The sequence below is a fragment of the Zootoca vivipara genome, chromosome 10, assembly GCF_965207765.1.
Source record: "Zootoca vivipara chromosome 10, rZooViv2.hap1.1, whole genome shotgun sequence".
Classification (NCBI taxonomy): Eukaryota; Metazoa; Chordata; class Lepidosauria; order Squamata; family Lacertidae; genus Zootoca; species Zootoca vivipara.
In genome coordinates this window covers 42,796,088-42,816,893 of record NC_142593.1, presented here as the reverse complement: position 1 = coordinate 42,816,893, position 20,806 = coordinate 42,796,088, and the positions used below count along the sequence as shown (strand labels likewise).

The 20,806-nt window shown below is 44.3% G+C and overlaps 1 protein-coding gene across 1 annotated transcript in view; it reads right to left on the bottom strand.

The window, feature by feature from the left end:
- Nucleotides 1-8,891, bottom strand: part of EMB (embigin) — a 34,225-nt gene extending 25,334 nt beyond the window's left edge. The window contains exon 1 of the mRNA XM_035100730.3: nt 8,749-8,891. Coding sequence (XP_034956621.3) covers nt 8,749-8,851 — 103 coding nt within the window. The 5' untranslated portion in view covers nt 8,852-8,891. The remainder of the gene's footprint in view (nt 1-8,748) is intronic.
- Nucleotides 8,892-20,806: the final 11,915 nt, after the last annotated feature.

Sequence of the window (20,806 nt, the reverse complement as noted above, 5' to 3'; positions counted from 1 at the left end):
TAGTGAGAGCCATTTTAAGTCCAGTTCTGGTTATACCGTTAATCCAACTAAATAACATAGTCCCATCATGTTTCCAATAAAAATACTAAATCCATTTACTGATCACTCCAGGAACCGAGATCCAGTCTCCTGGGGGTTTTTTAAACACCTACTTTCTGGCAAATTGGTTGCTTCTTCTCGTTCCCCTGTTAGGGATCAGATTACTGCGTCGTTACAAAGCAATGTAGGAGACCGACTTCCGAATTTTGGAATCTCCCACCGTGTCCAATTCTTTGCTCAATAATGCCAATCAGAGTTTTTTACTCACGTGGAGTTTTTTCAAATCGTTTTCTTTTCGGAAGGCATCCGCCGCTAACTGGATGAAGGCTCACGGCTTCGCCGCTGGAGGTGATGTAATGCCCAAAATGGCTCCCACAACTGCCACCCCGCTGACTCTCAGGGACTCTGCCGAGCTCCCTGGGCAGCGGAGGAGTTGCGTTTTTGGAGCAGCGCCAGGCTTTTGCCCCCGGGAAGCTCAACCCGGGGTTTAACGGGGATCTGCGCGCCCCCGCGGATTTCCCCCCCCCCTCCGCAGTAGCCAGAAGCCTTGGAGCTGAGGCTTCTGCGCCCTCTCGCCAGCGCAGCAGACAGGAAGTAAAAAAAAAAGCTCAACATTTTACCTCCTCCCTGAAAAAACTCAACTTTAACCTGAATCCCCAAAAAGGGGGTAAATCACTGCCAGTTTTAAACTCTGAGTAGATCGCAGTCTCTTGGGAGTTGGCCACCCCTGCTTTAGAGGGATGAGAGTACGGGTAACTTCTTAGGCTTGCTTCTTTCTATGCAGCACACACCCTGCTACCAGTAACAACACTTTGTCCAGGGAGAAATGAGTATCAACCCTTAAGTCAAAAATTGGTATCTCTGAAAAGACATCACCAAGTTCACAAGCTGCATCCTGCGACTATTACGCATGGGTGTCACCATTTTACACCCTTCATGAGCACCCACCCTTGACTCGGTTTTCTGTTTCTACAGGCAACTAGAAGGCTCAACAGCTAAAAGACACCCTAATTAGTTGTTATTGTTTATTAAATTTATTGGTCTCTGGATCATGGTGCCCTCCAGATGTTGGAACTTCTATACCGTAATTCCTGACCACGGGCAGTGTGTGGCTGGGGTCTGATAAGCAACATCTTCTCAAGAGCACCAGATTCACTACCCCAACATAGAGTATACAGGGTCAGTCTAGGATTGGAAAGATCCAAATTCAAATCCCAGTTAATACCATAGATACCCTCTAGGATGCCTGGATATTCATGCACACCTTTCCATCTCAGAGCTGTTTCAATACATTTTGCTGTCTGTAGAGAAGATGACCAACTAACAGCCTTACTGCAACACTGCCAGCAAAATAGTGTCTTCCCACAACATCCAAGGTAACAGGCTAGCTGATGGGGAAGAAGGTAAGACAAGGTGCACAGGGCTTAGTTCCCCAAAACCTAGCAGGTGTTCCACACTCCCTGCCCTGCTCTGCCTCTCTTCAGACTCCTCTTCCATCTCATTTTGGGCCATTTTCTGACATGCTGTTAAAATATATTTCATACGAGACAGGTCTGGGGAAAATGTATGAGTATAATGTAAAGAGTAAATGTGTGTTGTTTCCATTTCCTCATTGGTTGCTAAATGACTAACAAACATTGTACTGGTTTTTGCAAGGGGGAATCTGTGTGCTAACAGGGTTTAGACATCAGCCTTGCAAAGTCACACAGTAGATTCACCTCTTGCCATTTGGATGGAGGCTCTTCTCCATCTAATGTCTCCTGCCTCTGTTGTTGTCCTCAGCAACCCACAAATAACATTTTGTGTCTGTGCCAGACCAATGAGATCATTTCAGTTATGTCCCCCAAGTGGAAGGAATACAGTGTCTTATCTGAGATCATCATAACCAATAATGCCTTTGTCAATAATGGACTGAGAAATTAATCAGCCTGCTGCTCTTTGCTGCAATGATTCATGTCTGCTTCCTTCTAAGGAAACAGGCTGCCTCCACTAGCTATAGATCAATTGGGGACTGGATTTTTTTTTCAGGGGAGGCTCCCTTAAAATGAGTCTATTCTTTTAAAGAAGTATACGGTAGTAATTTGCTTTTGTGACAAGAACAAAACAACGTATAACATCCAGAAGATGAGGGTAACACGTAGTTCAGAGCATTGAGTGCATCTGTTTTACTGTAAAGCATCTGTTGCTCTTATGACCAGAATTCTCCTTTTGGATTGACAGTGTCATCTTTACAGTACAGTGGTACCTCGGTTTATGAACACAATTGGTTCCGGAAGTCTGTTCATAAACTGAAGCGTTCATAAACTGAAGCGAACTTTCCCATTGAAAGTAATGGAAAGTGGATTAATCCGTTCCAGACGGTCCGCGGAGTAACCATTCATAAACTGAAGCGAACTTTTCCATTGAAAGTAATGGAAAGTGGATTAATCCGTTCCAGACGGGTCCGCGAAGTACTTAAACTGAAGCGTTCATAAACTGAAACATGGGTGTAATTGGTTCCAGAAGTCTGTTCATAAACTGAAGCGTTCATAAACTGAAGCGAACTTTCCCATTAAAAGTAATGGAAAGTGAATTAATCCGTTCCAGATGGGTCCGCGGCGTTCATAAACCGAAAATTCATAAACCGAGGTGTTCATAAACCGAGGTTCCACTGTATAGTCATTCCACAGGAAGCCATGCGTTGCTGGTGGTTGCTAGTTCTGTTCCTTTCGCACTATGTATTTTAATTAAAAAATGCCATGTCACTTGAAACTTCCCTTTTGTCTTTTAAAAATCACTACACTATTTCACCTTGTGTCTCACTTTTTCCCATCAATGTAATTGTCCAAGCTGTTGCCATTCATAGGGTTGCCAGGTCTGCTTCCAAAAAATAGCGGACAAGCGGTGGGGGGGGGGGTTAAATTAAATTATGAAGAGAAATAGTTGAGGGGTGTACCGGTATGTGTGCCACAGTTGCACACATCTGCACCCAGCCTCCTACTGAGTTCCATTAAAAGTACCAGTATACCTAAAATACAAAGAACAAACTTCCTACAGGAAACTGAAACTGAAGAGAAATGGCTAAGGGGTGAAACTGAAGTACTATAAGTTCTATAAGCTATGAAACTACTTCAATTGAAAATATACAGGCCTCAAGTCTGACTTTATTCTCTGCAACATTAGTAATATTTGCAGGAACAGAGTGCCTTGCAGAACAGTGTCTAAGCTGCATTTCTAGACCCTTACCTGGGGGTAAGCCATATGTAGGGTTGCACTGCACAAGACAGTTAGGATTGGTGCAACATAAAGCAGTGATGAAGAGTGAAGAACCTGAGCACAGGAGCCAACTCCTAGGGGCCGTGGGGGCTTCCCCCAAAGTTGATGGGCATTGCCATTCAAATGCTGTGCATGTACCACATGTGATCAGCTATGCAAGCATACCCTCCAACATTTCTCGGATGAAATTAGGGACTTCCCATTCCATAATGATTATTTTACTATTTATACCCCATGCATCTTACTGGGTTGCCGCTTTGGGCAGCTTCCAACATATATAAAAACCTAATAAAACATTAAACTTTTTTTAAAAAAAAAACACTTCCCTATACAGAATTACCTTCAGATGGCTCGGGGGTCAGATAACTCCATACCCTCCAGCATTTCTCCAATGAAAATAGGGACATCCTAAGTGGGACATTCTAGGATGAAATCAGAAACCAGGACATCATCTCTAAAACAGGGTATTGTCCCTGGAAAATAGGGACACTCAGAGGGTGGGGCTTACCTGGGCCTCCAAATATTTTATTCAAGTTGGCATCCCTGAACCTGAGTTGTATATTCTCTCTTTTTAGTCCCTCTTTCCATATCACTGCTGCTTTGCAGTCATCCCCACAATAGTCATGTGAGAGAAATCCATTAATCATCCCAGAGCTTTGTACAGCATTTTAAATGCCTGAGCCTAAAATTTAACTGCTGCTGTTCTCCCCCATTCTTGATTCTCACCTCCTCCTTTGAGGATATGCTTCAAGTGCAAATGTTACCAGGTTTAATTCCACAATATTATCTCTAGATAGGCCCAGGAGAGATCCATGTCTCGTGACATGAGTTGCCATCCAGTTTTCACAATACTGGGTCAGATGGAGGTCAATGGCCTGACTGAGTACTGTATACAGCATAGTATTCCTATATTGCCCACCTTCTGATTGACCTCATCAAGCAGAGAAGAAACTCCAAGAAGGCACTAAGCACATAAATTTCAGGCAATCTTTCTGTAGGGTGGCATCACTTTGCCCAAAACAGCTCTGTCCTAGAACTCCACCAGAAAGTCTGAAGTTCACAGTGTGGAAGAGGTACTTGCTTGCACCACCACTGCAGGATATTGGGCAGAAATGAAGCATTCACTGAGTCATTTTAATATCCATCAAGCTATGATAGACAGCTGATAAGCAGACTGGCAAAATCCAGAAAAGGCCGAGTGAGGCCCACCATTTCCACGAGGGATGATGCTCCATCAATATTAATAATAATAATAATTTATTCTTTGTACCCCGCCCATCTGGCTGGGTTTCCCCAGCCACTTTGGGGTGCTTCCAACAAAGATTAAAATGTCACACATTTAAAACTTCCCTGAACAGGGCTGCCTTCAGATGTTTTCTAAATGTCAGGTAGTTGTTTATCTCCTTGACATCTGAAGGGAGGGCGTTCCACAGGGCGGGTGCCACTACCGAGAAGGCCCTCTGCCTGGTTCCCTGTAGCTTTGCTTCTCGCAGTGAGGGAACCGCCAGAAGGCCCTCGGCGCTGGACATCAGTGTCCGGGCAGAACAATGGGGGTGGAGACACTCCTTCAGGTATACATCTGAGCAAGTTCTGGTCAATCTTTGACCCTCCAGATGTCACTGAACTACAACTTCCATTATCCCTGGACACTGGTTATGTTTGCTGGGTCTGGTGGGAGTTGCAGTTCATCCAAAAGTAGAAGGCCAAAGGTTCACCGCACCTGATTGCCTGGTGTGTTGCTGTTGCTCATTGAGAGGGAGAGGTGTTGTGGATGTCAGCATGGTGCAAACGCACTGGCAGAGCCAACCCAGGATTTCTGCCAGTGCATGCGCACTGTGCCAATCGCCTTCCACCTCACTGCCTCTGCTTTCCAGTAAGCAACTGTGACCCACTTGCCAGGAAGCCTAGTGGCTCTGCCTCACCTGGTGACCTACTTCTGCATCTACAAAACTCCAAAACATCAAACCTGGAATTTCCACACAGCCATCGTGATTCATAACCAACGAGAGACCACTCATTCATTAGTCTCCTTTTTAAAGCCACTCTGCATACTAACTGAGAAATCTTTCTCCACGCATGGACATTTTAGGTAGCCAAAACTGCAATATCCATCTACAAAAGGATCAGCAGGCTTGGTTTGAAGGAGGCACAGGAGTGGGGAGAACCCTAAGGAGAGGAATCCAAACAGTCCAATAAGGATTGAGGAAACAAAATGCTGACTGCCTTTTGCAGGAGCAGAAAACAAGAGAAGATGAAATGGAAGTATCCTCAAGGATCTTGCTAGCTGGTTGGTTGGCTGGAACCCTGAACAGGCACATTCCACACTACACCATTTTGTTGCAGGACCCCGTCTAAGCTAGCAGCCATCCCCACTGTGTGGCATTAAATTATACTCCATGGTGTGAAGTATTGGAAGCCAAGTGGTTTTACTTGATGACTTCACTATGCTTAAAAATCGTTTTCTCATAGTGAAGGGGCATTCCGGCTCCCCATTTAAAATTGTTCCTTTGTTTCTCTGTTTAAGATAAAACGTAGATCATGGAGGAGCTTCTGAACAGCTTTGATACTACAAAGCACAAAGGTACTTGCTTAATTTTGGGCTAGACTTTAACAGCAACCACTCGGTGCTGTTGGAGGGGAACCTCAACGCTGAGCTGATCAAGAATTCTGAAGCTGAAACCAGGTCCATTTGGGGTGGGCAACACTGCTTCAACTTCAAAAAGTAACAAATGTCAGATAAAACTACTCAATCTCTTTCTAATCCTTCTGATCCCAGCAGTACAGTGATACATCCTGTTGGCCTCTTCAGCAGTAAATAGATCAGAGGCATGTGTGATCCCACCCAATCTCAGAAATTCTGAAGATGATTGGTTGGATCCAGACTAAGCAAGTGGCACTTAGTTGCCACTGAAATCAACTTAAGGCTGCATTCAAACTATACTTTTAAAGTACATCTCTCCCCACCCGTCAAAGAATTATGAGCACTGTAGTTTTTTTAAGGGTTGTTAAAATATCTCTGTTTGGGGTGATCTACACTACCCAGAATTCTTTGAGCAACAGAAACTGCTTTGAATGTGCTTTAATGTGCATGGGTTGTACACAACCAGAGTCTCAATGATTGTAACAGGACTTTGGTGTAACGTGTGTGAGTTTGGACTCTGTAGGATCCAGCCCTACGCCTAGTAATTCAAAATCTAGTCAGAAACTGCTGTCTGTTGTACAGGAGATGTCTGACGCTATAGCCATTATAGGCCTACTACAATTTTTAAGGAAAGGAACATGGGGTAAGGATATTTTTCAATAGTGACTTTATAAACCCTATGAATTCTAATGGAATTCAGTCTATGAAAGAGTTCCACTGGTTTATTTCATGTCCTCACTGTGTGATTTGGTAAAAACACTCTCTTCTCAAACTTTCAAACAGGAAGCATTGACACCACTTCCTCTGCATTTACTGTGGCGGAAACTGCGGGGAGGGGAGAATCGTCAGATATCGTGCCAAACAGGGTTTTAATGCAGCGTGCACAAAACAGGACTTCAAAGTGCTAAAACAGTTTTAAATGTGTAGTGAGGTTGGGGACCTGGAGCCGGAGACTAGAGTCCTATCTGCACACTGTACATTTAAAGCATAGTTGTTAAGGAGAGACTATTCCACTCACAGATCTTCAATTCTCAGAGTTCCCTGGGAAGAGGGGCCGACTTTTAAACCACCCTGAGAACTGCAGCTCTGCAAGGGGAATAAGGGTCCCCTAACAACTCACAACACATCAAAATGCAAGTAGATAAATAACGAAAGCACATCAAAACGCAAGTAGATAAATAGGAAGGTAAACGGCGTTTCCATGTGCTGCTCTGGTTTGCCAGAAGCGGCTTTGTCATGCTGGCCACATGACCTGGAAGCTATACGCCGGCTCCCTCAGCCAATAATGCGAGATGAGCGTGCAACCCCAGATTTGGGCACGACTGGACCTAATGGTCAGGGGTCCCTTTACCTTTAACAACTCACAACACCCCTAACCTCCCAGGATTCTTTGGGGGGAAGCCATGGCTGTTTATAATAGTATGATACTGCTTTAATTCTATGGTGCGGATGGGTCCCTAGGGCAATGTCAGCAGGATCTAGGACAGGCATGCCCAAATGTCAGCCCTCCAGATGTTTTGGACTACAATTCCCATCATCCCTGACCACTGGTCCTGTTAGCTAGGGATCATGTAAGTTGTAGGCCAAAACATCTGGAGGGCCGCAATTTGGGGATGCCTGGTCTAGGAACCCTCTTCTGTTGTAAGAGACTTGCACAAATCTGTGAGTTTGTTAGGTCTTGGGTGAGAGCCAGCATTGATGACAGTGAGAGACAGGATGCTGAGAGCTGTTGGGGGGGGGGAGTAGTAGTTTGAGATGGAAGTTCCACCTCTGTGTTTGTATATTCACATTCCTGACTTTATTGTGCCTTTTTTGTAACCGTTGTTTCAGTTTACTGCAGACTGTTTAGAGACAGTTTAATATCTGAAGTGATATTGGAATGGTCTAAATAAATAAAAATCTGAGGCAACAAGTGGGGGGGGGAGAGTGCTGTTGCGCTCATGTCCTGCTGTGGGGGGGGGGACCTTCCTACAGGCATCTGGTTGGCCACTGGGAGAACAGGATGTTGGACTGGATGGGTCTGATCCAGCAAGACTCTTCTTATGTCCTTGTGTCTTTATAACTGTGCGCGCGCATGGTGGTGGTTATAGTGGAGTCAAAGAGCAACGGCATGCAAGTAGCACATCATTCACACAGAGCAGCAAACAGACACAAAATAAAGCACAGTGATCATTCACAGCTGAAACAATGGGCCATCATCCTGGCATTATTAAGTTAATTCCACCGGAAATGTTGCTCCAACAACACGGATCTCCAGCCATAGGGACTATTGTCTGCCTCCACTTTACCACCTGCTGGAATCTTACCTTCTCCCCCGGTTTATTCCCCCCCCCTTCCTTTTATTAGACTAGGAAGGCAATGGCTTTTACAAAAGAGGACATGAAGGATTCTACAACCAGGGGAATGCAGAGTTTGGAAGCGCCTTAGCCGCGTATCTTTTTAATCTTAATAGTCATAAGGTAGGAATTAACCTTTCAGGGGGCGGGGAAGCCTGGTTAGAAGATTCGGGCAGAACATCACTTCACCAAAACAACCCCCTCCTCCCAAATAAACTCGGGCTGGGGTAAATAAAGAGAATGTTTAAAATTAAAATTAAAATGCCTTGGAGAATCTAACCCCTCCCCTCGGTTTGGAGAAAATAATTGTCATCGTTTTATTTATTTTTTGCCTTGAAGCAAACCTTCTCAAGGTGACTGCTCACCTTGGGATGAGAAACGCAGCAACGACCATCCTTTTTTCTGGCCGTTTGCCTAGATTGCCAGCCGCCCGGAGAAAACACAGCGGAAATTCATACCGAATATTAATATCCTTACCTGCGGGAGTGCTGCTGTTGCTGCTGCTCCCGACGTCCAAGACACCGCAAACAACCAGCAGGAGAAGGAGGCGAACGGAGTGCAACGCCACGGAGGCGCTCATACTTGCTTGCAGCTGGCAGAAGCTTCTGCAATAGCACTGCAATGAGATCAGGCCACTTGCTCCGTTGCGCCCCGCTCGGCCGCTCCAGCAACCAGCGCCTCGTTCTTTGAGAAGGGTGTTGCCCAAGAGCCGTACTAATAACGGGAGACTGACGTCAAGAGGAGCAACCAACCAGCGAATCGTTGGGCAGGTGCGAAAGGGAAAGTGTGGCCATCGCGCAACTGTTTAGACCCTCCGAATCTTTCTAAGAATGAATGAATGAATGAATGAATGCCCTCCAGATGTGTTTGGCCTACAACTCCCATGACCCCTAGCTAGCAGGACCAGTGGTCAGGGATGATGGGAATTGTAGTCTCAAAACATCTGGAGGGCCAATGTTGAGGAAGCCTGGGTTAGAGAGTGGACGTTCCAATCCTATGCATCCTTACTCAAAAGTACCGGTAAGTTGCACTGGGTCTCCGTGTTGGGCTTTTCCCAGGTAAGTGTGTTTAGGACTGCAGCCTGAGTGAATGGATGGGCTCACAAGAGATACAGAGCAAACAGGAACAACGGCACAATAACAACTCCAGGTGCATTAAAAAAAATCTAGGTTCACTAAGACAGCTCTGGCTTCCACTAGGACAGGCATCTCCAAACTTCGGCCCTCTGGGTGTTTTGGACTACAATTCCCATCATCCCTGACCACTGGTCGTGTTAGCTAGGGATCATGGGAGTTGTAGGCCAAAACATCTGGAGGGCCGCAGTTTGGGGATGCCTGCACTAGGATACCAGTGTTTTGTTTTGTTTTGTTTTTAGCTGCTCTCGTAGCATTTGGCTTTCTCAAAAGTCTTACTTTGTATGTGATGGTAAAAGACTGGATTGGCAATGTTGCCACTGTATTTTATTTTTTTGCAGCCATTTTGAAAGGACCTTGGTTCAAAAAAATGAGGTTTTTTTTAAATAAACCAAACCAAAATCACTTAAGGTAAAGGTAAAGGTACCCCTGACCATTAGGTCCAGTCGCAGACGACTCTGGGGTTGCGGCGCTCATCTTGCTCTGTAGGCCGAGGGAGCAGCTTCTGGTGAACCAGAGCAGCGCACAGAAATGCCGTGCATAAATCTGTTCAAAAAGGCTATCAGCAACTTCTTTCTGCTTTCTCTTTACAGTCATAAAGTTGGAAGGAACCTCTATGGTCAACTAGTCTAACTTTTGTTTGTTTCTAGATACAGGTCTTCAGATACAGGCATCTGAAGAAGTGTGCATGCACACCAAAGCTTATACCCAGAACAAAACTTAATTGGTCTCTAAGGTGGTACTGGACAATTTTTTTTATTTCTTTTGTTTGTTTATTACTCTCTGAGTTTCATTTAGGCAGGAGAGGGGAAGTGACTAATAAATATAAGAAGTAATAATAACCTGCATCTGCATTGCAGGGTACAATCAGTGTGGAATTCCTGACCAATAGCCAACCAGCCACTACTTAAATAAACCCAGTGAATGTTTTGTTATAGGACTGTGGGTTGGTTAAGCATCCTTTATCCATGACTTAAGAGTTGGCTGTATTGCCATAGAAGCAACTAACCAGTGAAGCATTTAGAGCAGGCATGTCAAACCTGCGGCCCTCCAGATGTTTTGGACTACAATTCCCATCTTCCCCAACCACTGGTCCTGCTAGCTAGGGCTCATGGGAGTTGTAGGCCAAAACATCTGGAGGGCCGCAGGTTTGACATGCCTGATTTAGAGGGAGATGGCAGGCATTGCCACCTTCTCACCTGGCTGGAGGCCACATCATCTGAGGTGCAGGAGAACAATAGACCAGGGACTATTTTTTGGCTAGTGCCATTGAAAGCTGGGAAGACACAATGGCTTGACTTTCTCTCTGTACTGAACTCGCCTAGAACTCCAATGGGGGAGGCAAGATCTGATGCTCTGATGCTCAGCTTGAATATATGTGTAAATAAAACCATATTTAATAAAGACACCATAGCCTCTATAGTGACTTTCATTCCAAGGAAATGAAAACAAAGGTATAAGCTGAAGTCTCTCACCACTCAGAGAAGTGTGTGTATCAGTATTTTTGCATGTATGGTTGAGGCACCACAGAACTAACCTCATAAGATTATGAAGAAGAGCCCCTCTGGGTTGAACAAACAGAAATCTTTTTCCGAGAACACTGCTGAAACTTGACAGCAACACACACACACACCCCTCCACTCCACTGGCACTGTTTGTTTCCCATCAACAGGTATTTAGTGGCTCAGCAGTCTCTGGAGATAGCCATCCTGGCCATTGATTGACTAAGTCTCTTTGTCTTTGAATTAGCCTAATCCCCTGCTGGTGCCCATTACATCTCCTGGAGGTGGAATTCCAGGCATTTATGTGGCTTGTGTGAAGAAGTACTTCCTTTTGTCCTAAAAACTGTCAATCTAGTGTAGTGGAAGAAGGAGATATATTTTGTTCTAAACCTCCATCACAGAACCTCTTACAGCACAACCCAAAAATGTTTACTCGGAAGTAAGGCCCACTGAGTTCAATTCTCATGAAAATGGGCAGTTGTACCATGCACAATTTCTACCCCAAACACTGATGTCCCAAAGTGCTTTCGCACAAAGTGTGTTGTGATCAAGTCTTTTGATCCTTCAATACTTTGATACTTTTGCTTGCTCTTTCCTGCATCTTTTGCAGCTCTAAAATATTCTTTTTTTGGGGGGGGGGATGCACAACTTATTCCCAAAGTCACTCCATATATTTCTTTAAAGGCATGGCGGTATTTTTCCCTGCTATAATTTCAGCCTTATATTTTTTTATTTTTCCTTACCGCTAAAGTTTTCATTGAGCTGTCCACCATGGTCTAAAAAAATTTAAGACTTGATTTGATTTAGTTAGTTATGAGTGACATTTTGTATGCTGCTCCATAAAATGAGGCAGTGGTCTTCAACGGGTGTGTCAGCTATTGGCCTGCAGCCTAATCTAAGGTGGGTCATAATAGCAGCACTCCACCATATGATTATATGCTTTTTTTAAAAAAAAGAAAAGAAATGGGCTGTCAAATGTGTGCTTCGGTTAAACGTGGGTCTCAGGTCTGAAAAGGTTGAAGAGTCCTGCTGTAAAGTACCCTGCGCAGCTAATTCCAGGGACTCAGCAGGACTAACCTTTGATGCTTGCTGTAAATGTCAGAGCTCAGCCATAAGCATTCTAATATTAATAAAATAAGAACACCTCAGAGCATGCGCAGAGTGATTTTACCCTTCCTAATGAGATACTCTTGTCTCACATACTCTTGTCTCATGGAGCCACCTGGGATGAACAAAGACATTGGATTCTTATCTCATTATGCATGATCAAGCTTTCTTTAGCACCTCAGCCCTTGCTTCCCCCCCCCCCCGCAGGACCAATTGCAGTCATCAGCAGTCGTTAACAGCCATCTACAGGTTTATCACTCCCAATCAGCCCATCACCCATTCCCACCCACCCACCCCCACCCTCTGTATATACATAAGGGACTGACTTCTGTTTCAAGTGTATCTGAAGAAGTGTGCATGCACACAAAAGCTCATACCAAAATAAAAACTTAGTTGGTCTTTAAGGTGCTACTGAAGGAATTTTTTTTATTTTGCTTCGACTCAGACCAACACGGCTACCTACCTGTAACTTGTCTCACCCAGTTCATCTAGATCAGGCATCCCCAAACTAGGCCCTCCAGATGTTTTGGGACTACAATTCCCATCATCCCTGACCACTGGTCCTGTTAGCTAGGGATCATGGGAGTTGTAGACCCAAAACATCTGGAGGGCCGAGTTTGGGGATGCCTGATCTAGATCAATGGTTTCCTAACTTTTCATTCCATTGCCCTCTTGCTTGCATATACTCATGGAGGGGGGAGGCAGCTGGTTTCAGCAAGAGTAAGAGGAAGCAGCAGAGGTAGCCTTTTAATGGGAGGGAGGGGGTTGAGGGTTTCTGGTGCAGGGGTAGGCAACCTAAGGCCCGAGGGGCCAGATGCAGCCCAATCGTCTTCTCAATCCGACCCGCAGATGATCTGGGAATCAGCATGTTATTACATGAGTAGAATGTGTCCTTTTATTTAAAATGCATCGCTGAGTTATTTGTGGGGTATAGAAATTCATTCATATTCCCCCCCCCAAAAAAATTTAGTCCGGCCTACCACATGGTCTGAGGGACGGTGAACCGGCCCACGGCTGAAAAAGGTTGCTGACCCCTGTTCTGGTGGATCAGTGGGTGACTTACAGGGTTTCTGTCTCCCAGTTGTTTCAAAGCAACAACAACAAAATAGCTTTTCTCGCTAAAATTAGTAAAATAAAAAAAATCCTTCAGTAGCACCTTAAAGACCAACTAAGTTTTTATTTTGGTATGAGCTTTCGTGTGCATGCACACTTCTTCAGATACAGTGAAATAGAGGAAAATTAGGCCACTGAACAGGCTTAGCAGGAGTGGACTTCTACGTGAAAGCATTGTGAGCTCAGGGTACAGAACTGATAGCCTCTACCTAGGCTCAGGGACATTTTATTTAGTTTCCAGCTCTGGTTATAGAGTTGGAAGGGAACCTAAGGGTCATCCAGCCCAACCCCCTGCAATGCAGAGATCGCAGCTAATCACAGGTTAGTAGACCTTGGAGGTTCTAGTGCTAAATGTGCATTCTCTTCAGCTGTCTTGTCTTTCTTTAGCTGTGAAGCCAATCACACCAAATGATCCTGAGGTCTGCCCAGCCCTGCTCAACCTGGAACTGGCTGGAAGTGGGCAACTTGACCTGAGTCTGGAGCTCAGAAAGGATTGAGCACAACCTGCCTCTCTCTGCCTCCTGCCATATTCACAGCCGGTGATGCACAGCTAGGTTTCATGTGGTGTAGAGGTTAGAGTGTCGGACCTGGGAGACCAGGGTTCAAATCCCACTCATCCATGAGGCCCACTGAGTGACCTTGGACTAGTCACTATCTTTCAGTCTGAGCTACCTTGCTGGGTTCTTGTGTGGATAAAATGGAAGGGGGAGAAGCTTGGGCATCCCCTTAGAAAAGGTGGTTGTAAATGTAATAAGTATGCAAGCAAACATTCACAGTAAAGTCTGGCAAGTATTCCAACCACTAAATACATTGTAACATAAAAGCAGAATAATGTTTCCATTCATTCTTTTTGACCCCTTACCACACCCTCCACAGTTATGGACTTAAGTGTTAAAGTTTTGCCTTTGCAATCGATGGGTCATGAGTTTGCACAAAAATACCTCCAGCAAGCGCTTAAGGTTCTTTCAGACCATTTTTGTTTTGAAATTCCAAGGCAACGTGGAACCATTCAGACTTTTATTTATAAGCATAATCCATTAAACCCCACATTTTGGCATCCAGTGGTGTCAGCCTCTTGTGGCATCGAATATGCAAGGAGAGAAGCAGTGACTAAAGAACAAAGCAAACCTAAAAGGAAAGGATTATATAGAAAAGAGAAGCAATTAAAAACATCTAAACCAGGGATTAAAAATGGCTGAGGACCAAATTCAAAGGCCCATTAAAGGTCCTGGAAGCCTTCCTATGCAGTCCTAGGGGTATAAAACATAGGCAAGCCTTTTAAAAGAAGTTGAATTGCAATCCCTATAAGCAGTGCTATTTTTCAGCCCTAGCCATCCACTTGAATCTAAGAGAACGAACCTGGGAGGTTGGGGGGGGGCGCTTTTATTTGACCTGCACCTGAACCAGAGGCAACCCTCATACCAGCTAGGGAGACAGTTTGCCATAGTTTTTAGCACCTCTATGATCAGCGAATGCAACTACAGTATTGTCAAACCGGCATCTGTTCAGAGCTGCCCTGAGTCGCCTGGTGATTAACTGTAACAACTTCATGGTGAGTTCCGGCACCTACGGTATTTTTCTTGAAAACAAAAGCACTGCCTATAAACAAGGAAGGCAGATTGGATCGATGCAATTTAATCACGATCGTCATTTAATTCCCTCCTATACAATGAGATTTACGCTGTTCCTAGATGTCCTCAGTTTAATCTTTAGGGCATCTTCAAGGTGTGTGGGTGAAGCTTGGGCCTCACGCAGGGTTTAGGGCTGCTGCAGCTGATGTTCAGCCCCAGTCAGCAAGTGTACAAACCTAAAAATTATTATTAAAAAAAAGGATGATGGGAGTTGTAGCCCACTAAAATTGGGGCAGTTTGGTTACCAAAGTTTTAGGATCAAGGTCAGTCCATAGTGTATACAAAAAGAAAAAAAAAGAAACTTGAATGGGTAAAAGTTACATCTTCTTCAACTTACCTATGATGACAAAAGCAAAGACATTATTGTCCTGAAGCTATCTTGTTTAAGCCACCTAGTGGTGAAAAGGCAGAACAATTATTTAGCCACTCACCTATGGGGAAAGGTTGCCGTGTTTGGGATTTGAGTCATGTTAGAAGTTTATCTATCATGGTCTATGGTCCATGGGGTCACGAAGAGTCAGACACGACTAAACAACTAAACAACAACAGAAGTTTATCTTTATGAGGACCCAGGTGGCCCTGTGGGTTAAACCACAGAGTCTAGGGCTTGCTGATCAGAAGGTCGGCGGTTTGAATCCCTGCAACGGGGTGAGCTCCCGTTGCTCGGTCCCAGCTCCTGCCCACCTAGCAGTTCAAAAGCACATCAAAGTGCAAGTAGATAAATAGGGACCGCTCCGGCGGGAAGGTAAACGGCGTTTCCGTGCGCTGCTCTGGTTTGCCAGAAGCAGCTTTGTCATGCTGGCCACATGACCCGGAAGCTGTCTGCAGACAAACGCCAGCTCCCTCGGCCTATAGAGTGAGATGAGCGCCGCAATGCCAGAGTTGGACACGACTGGACCTGATGGTCAGGGGCGCCTTTACCTTTAGAAGTTTATCCTTATGAGGAATGGCTTAGGGAGCTGGGTATGTTTAGCCTGGAGAAGAGAAGGTTAAGGAGTGATATGATAGCCATGTTCAAATATATAAAAGGATGTCATATAGAGGAGGGAGAAAGGTTGTTTTCTGCTGCTCCAGAGAAGCGGACACGGAGCAATGGATTCAAACTACAAGAAAGAAGATTCCACCTACCGGTAAACATTAGGAAGAACTTCCTGACAGCAAGAGCTGTTCGGCAGTGAAATTTGCTACCAAGGAGTGTGGTGGAGTCTCCTTCTTTGGAGGTCTTTAAGCAGAGGCTTGACAGGCATATGTCAAGAATGTTTTGGTGGTGTTTCCTGCTTGGCAGGGGGTTGGACTGGATGACCCTTGTGGTCTCTTCCAACCCTATGATTCTGTTATCAAATTCTGCATGAATAGAGAAAAGTCTCTAGAACTCACAGGGATCCAATGAAGCTGAATGTTGGAAGATTCAGGACAGATAAAAGAAAGAAAGAAAGTACTTCACACAGCACTTCCTGAAACCACAGAACTCACTCCCACGCGAGGCAGTGATAGCCACCAACTTGGGTGGCATTAAAAGAGGGTTAGACAAATTCATGGATGATAAGTATGGCTATACTCTGCTTCCATGGTCAGCCACAGAATGCTTCTGAATAGCAGCTGCTGGGAACGGCCGGAAAGGGGTTTGCTGAGCTTGCCTGCTAAGATGATATGGATATTCAATGCAGACTGATTGAAGCCGATTTGGAATTTATCTGAAATCCCTAGGGTAGGAGTGGGGGCCACATCATCCACCCTTCCAAGGGCCAGCATGGTCAATGTATATGCAAACAAACACACTGCATACACCTCCCTCATCCACAGGCATGCGAACACAAACCATTTTCTCCCTCTCTGTCCCTTCTTCCTCTCAAACTTAGGTTAGCCACTCCTGCCTCAGGGCACCATCAAAGTGAAGTCCCATTACCGTATCTCCATGGAAGAGTTAAGTACTGCTTAAATTTATCTTGGTGAAATGAATGGGACTTAAGGGAGGAAAGATGCCTTGAGAGCCTTATCTTCCACTAAATGGTGGGATATAAATTAAGTAGGTAAATTAGTAACGAAGAGACTAGGATGCTGCCCTAAAAGAGGCTTTTTGGCTTGATCCAGCAGGACTCCTCTTAAATTAAAAGTTCAGAATTCACTTTGGGTAGATTGTACCCTTGGAGTATCAATTTATACCCACATTGGACAAAACTGATTAATTAGTGGGGATCAGCAGACCCAGGTTGTGGGAGATGAGCCTTACCCTGGGTAAACCCCTTTCATGATCACACAGGAGGGGCAGAATTGATTGCCTGACTCCTCAGTCATGTCCACATTCTCCTCTTCACCAGTTGTGGCTTCCTCCAAGGAATCCCAGGAGCTGCATTTTGTTAATGGTACTGAGAGTTCTTAGGATGATATGAGAGAAAGTACTGAAGACCAGTACTTTTTTTCCGGGGGGTACACAGGGGTATGCATACCCCTAAATGTTTTAGTTACAGGTAGGTAGCCGTGTTGGTCTGACATAGTCGAAACAAAATAAAAAAAATCCTTGCAGCAGCACCTTAGAGACCAATTAAGTTTGTCATTGGTATGAGCTTTCGTGTGCATGCACACTTCTTCAGATAAATGTTTTGTGAAAGCTTAAATGTTTTGTGAAACTTAGTACTTTTGTCCAGTTACTGTATTTGTTTTCCCCGATCTGAACTATAAAACAGTGACTTTCTTGAGTCAAAATGAGAGTACAGTGGTACCTTCGTTGTCAAACTTAATCCATTCCAGGAGTCCGTTTGACTCAAGGAACCATTCGAAAACCAAGGCGTGGCTTCCGATTGGCTGCAGGAGCTTCCTGCACTTGAGCAGAAGCCGTGTCGGATGTTTGACTTCCGAAAGGCATTCGCAAACCTGAACACTTATTTCTGGATTTGTGGTGTTCAGGAGTCAATTTGTTCAGGACCCAAGCCATTCGAGAACCAAGGTACCACTGTACCCCTAAGCTTTTTTTAAAATTAAAAAAGCACCGCTGAAGACCCACATTGTCCTCTGAATCAGAGTCCTCCTTGAGGTAACACTGGGACATGTTACTTAACTTCATTTATTTATTATTCATAACAATATTTGCTTGCAGCAATTTCATAAAATACCAAAGTGGTTTACGACAATTATATGAAGCTGACTGGGGAACCTTGTGCCAGTCACTGCCTATCCTACCTCACAAGGTTGTTGTAGGGATAACATGGGGAGGAAAACCCCAAGGATTGAGGTCCTTGGAGGAAAAGGTAAGATATAAATTTAATAATAAATAAGTAGTACAATAAAAACCACACAAAAATTAAAAAAAAAATAGTACACCAGCTGACTACTAGAGGAAATGGGCTTGTTTGTTTTTTATCACTTAAGCATATACCGGTAATAGCTTATTGCTAAACAAGTCAATAACATACGAAAGTCTCTATACTAAGAATAAAAATGTTTCTTAGTTGTTTGCACAAGCCTGTTGGCAAAGAAGAGTTTTCAGCAAACATTTGAAAGTTAGGAGAGAGGGTTCATCCCACAGGACTGGAGTGATAAAAACTAAAGGCTTGGTTCCATGTCAGTGTCAAATGAACCTCAGAAACTTTGAAACACCAGTGATATTGGTGTTGTGGGGATGAAGGAATCACACACACACAAACTAACACAAAGGTTTCCACCCATCATGGTGAGGCTAAACCCTCCAGTGAGGAACTAGGGTGAGGCCAGTAGGCCTTGGTTGTGAGAGTTTTTGTGGTGACCTGTGAGTTTGTTTGGGCCCTGCCTGGGTGGAGTCCTGGGTGAGAACAAGGAGGCTTTCATACAGCAGCCCATAAACAACTGACTTTTACAGCCATGTTGACGATTCCAATAGCTAGGGAAAGTTTTAGATACCTGGGGGTACAAATTACCCATAATTTGAACAAGTTGTATCAGTCTAACTTAAAGGTATTTTATACATCAAGCAGTATAGAAAAGTTATTTGGCTAGAAACATATTTTTTCGAAGGAGAAGCCTGAGCAATGGTTTTCTCTCCTTCTAGCAGCTTTACATATTACCTCCATAATAATAATAATAATAATAATAATAATAATAATAATATTTTTTTATTTATACCCCGCCCTTCCCGGTTCATAAACCTGGGCTCAGTGCTGCTAACAACAAATATAAAATGCTTAATTGTAATACAACATAAAAGCAGCATAAAATACAGTATAAAATCATGAATAACAATAAAACTCACAGTTCAAAAATCCATTTGGGGGAAATCCATCCAAAATAAACATTAGATAGTCACCAGGGCTAGCTGGCTAAATTTGTCCTACTTGGGCCAGCGAGGAGGCCAGGGGAGAATTAGCTGTGGAGTCCCAGAGCGGGTAATCTTCATAAAATGGGGGGGGGGGGAGAAAAGGGAAAATAAAAGATCAGGCTGAGTTCAAATTCAAGGCCAGATGGAATAGCTCTGTCTTACAGGCCTGGTGGAAGGAGGTTAAGTCCTGTAGGGCCCTAATCTCATGGGACAGAGTATTCCACCAGGTCGGAGCCATCACTGAAAAGGCCCTGGCCCTGGTGAAGGATAGTCTGACTTCCTAAGGGCCCGGGACCTCTAAACTATGGTTATTCATGGACCTTAAGGTCTTCTCTGGGGCATACCAGGAGAGGCGGTCCCATAAATGCGAGGGCCCTAAGCCACAAAGGGCTTTAAAGGTCAAAACCAGCACCTTGAACCTGACCCTATACTCCACCAGGAGCCAGTGCAACTGGTAAAGCACTGGGTGAATATGCTCCCATTCTGCACCCGCTGGAGTTTCTGGGACAGTTTCAAGGGCAGCCCCGCGTAGAGCGAATTACAGTAGTCAAGCCTGGAGGTGACCGTCGCATGGATCACTGTGGCCAGATCGAGGCGGGAGAGGTAAGAGACCAAAAGCTTAATGCGGAGAAGATGGGAAAGTGTCACCTTAGCTGTTGCTGTAACCTGCGTCTCCATGGAAAGGGAGGCATCAAGGATTACACCCAAACTCTTAACGGAAGGCACTGGCACCAATTGTGTCCCCGCAAGAGAAGGGAGTTGGTCTCTCGTCTCATCCCCATGCCATCCCGACCCAGCCAGAGGACCTCTGTCTTCGAAGGAAGAGCTTCCAACTCTTTAATTAGCTGCAGGAATCCTTTCAGGGGACTCCTCCCATCTCGCTGCTGCCTTTCCCTAAATATTCCTTTGATCAATGCTTGACCTGAAGAGGTCTTGTCTCCTGCACAACAGTAGCACATCAGAAGAAGAAGAAGAAGAAGAAGAAGAAGAAGAAGAAGAAGAAGAAGAAGAAGAAGAAGAAGAAGAAGAAGAAGAAGAAGAAGAAACCAGAACATTCTTTCTTCAGCAGAGAGTACCCTCTGGCAAAGTGAATGCTGATTAGAGAGCAGACAACAGACCTTTTGCGGCTGGCAGCCTCCACACCCTGTAATGAGCCATTTGGTGATAACAGAGACCAGAGAAGTTTGTCTTTGGGTCAGACTGGAGTCAGGCGGCCAAATGCATTATTTCCTTGAACAATGTGTGGGTGGTAATGATTAGACAGGCTCCTTAATTTTACTGTTTTCAATACCTGCTAAAAACTCTTCTGGTTGTTTTTTTTTTTAAAAAAATATTCATGTATATTCTTTTTAAAAACTGTTTATTTTCATCTGCCTTTGGATCATTTTATTGTGCCTGCTTGTTTTTAAAGTCTGTAGATTTTATAGGTACTTTCTTATGAATATTTTCCATTATTTTATGTAAATGGCTCAGAGAGTTATTTTTATTGTTATTAAGCATCTAGAGCATAGGAAGATACTGAATCTTTTTGAAAATAAGTTTTTATTCGTTTTCTTTAAACATAATTACATTAATTCGACTTTACATATATTCCAAACAGTTTGACGTCCTTCCTTCCACCAAGTGGTAAATTCTGTCAATCCTACTTTGTATTTTCTATTTAGATCAAGTTTGTAACATTGTAGAGGTTATGCTACTACCCCTAACGCTCTCATACCCGTGTAATTACCCTTGGCATATTCTATAAATTTACTCCATTCA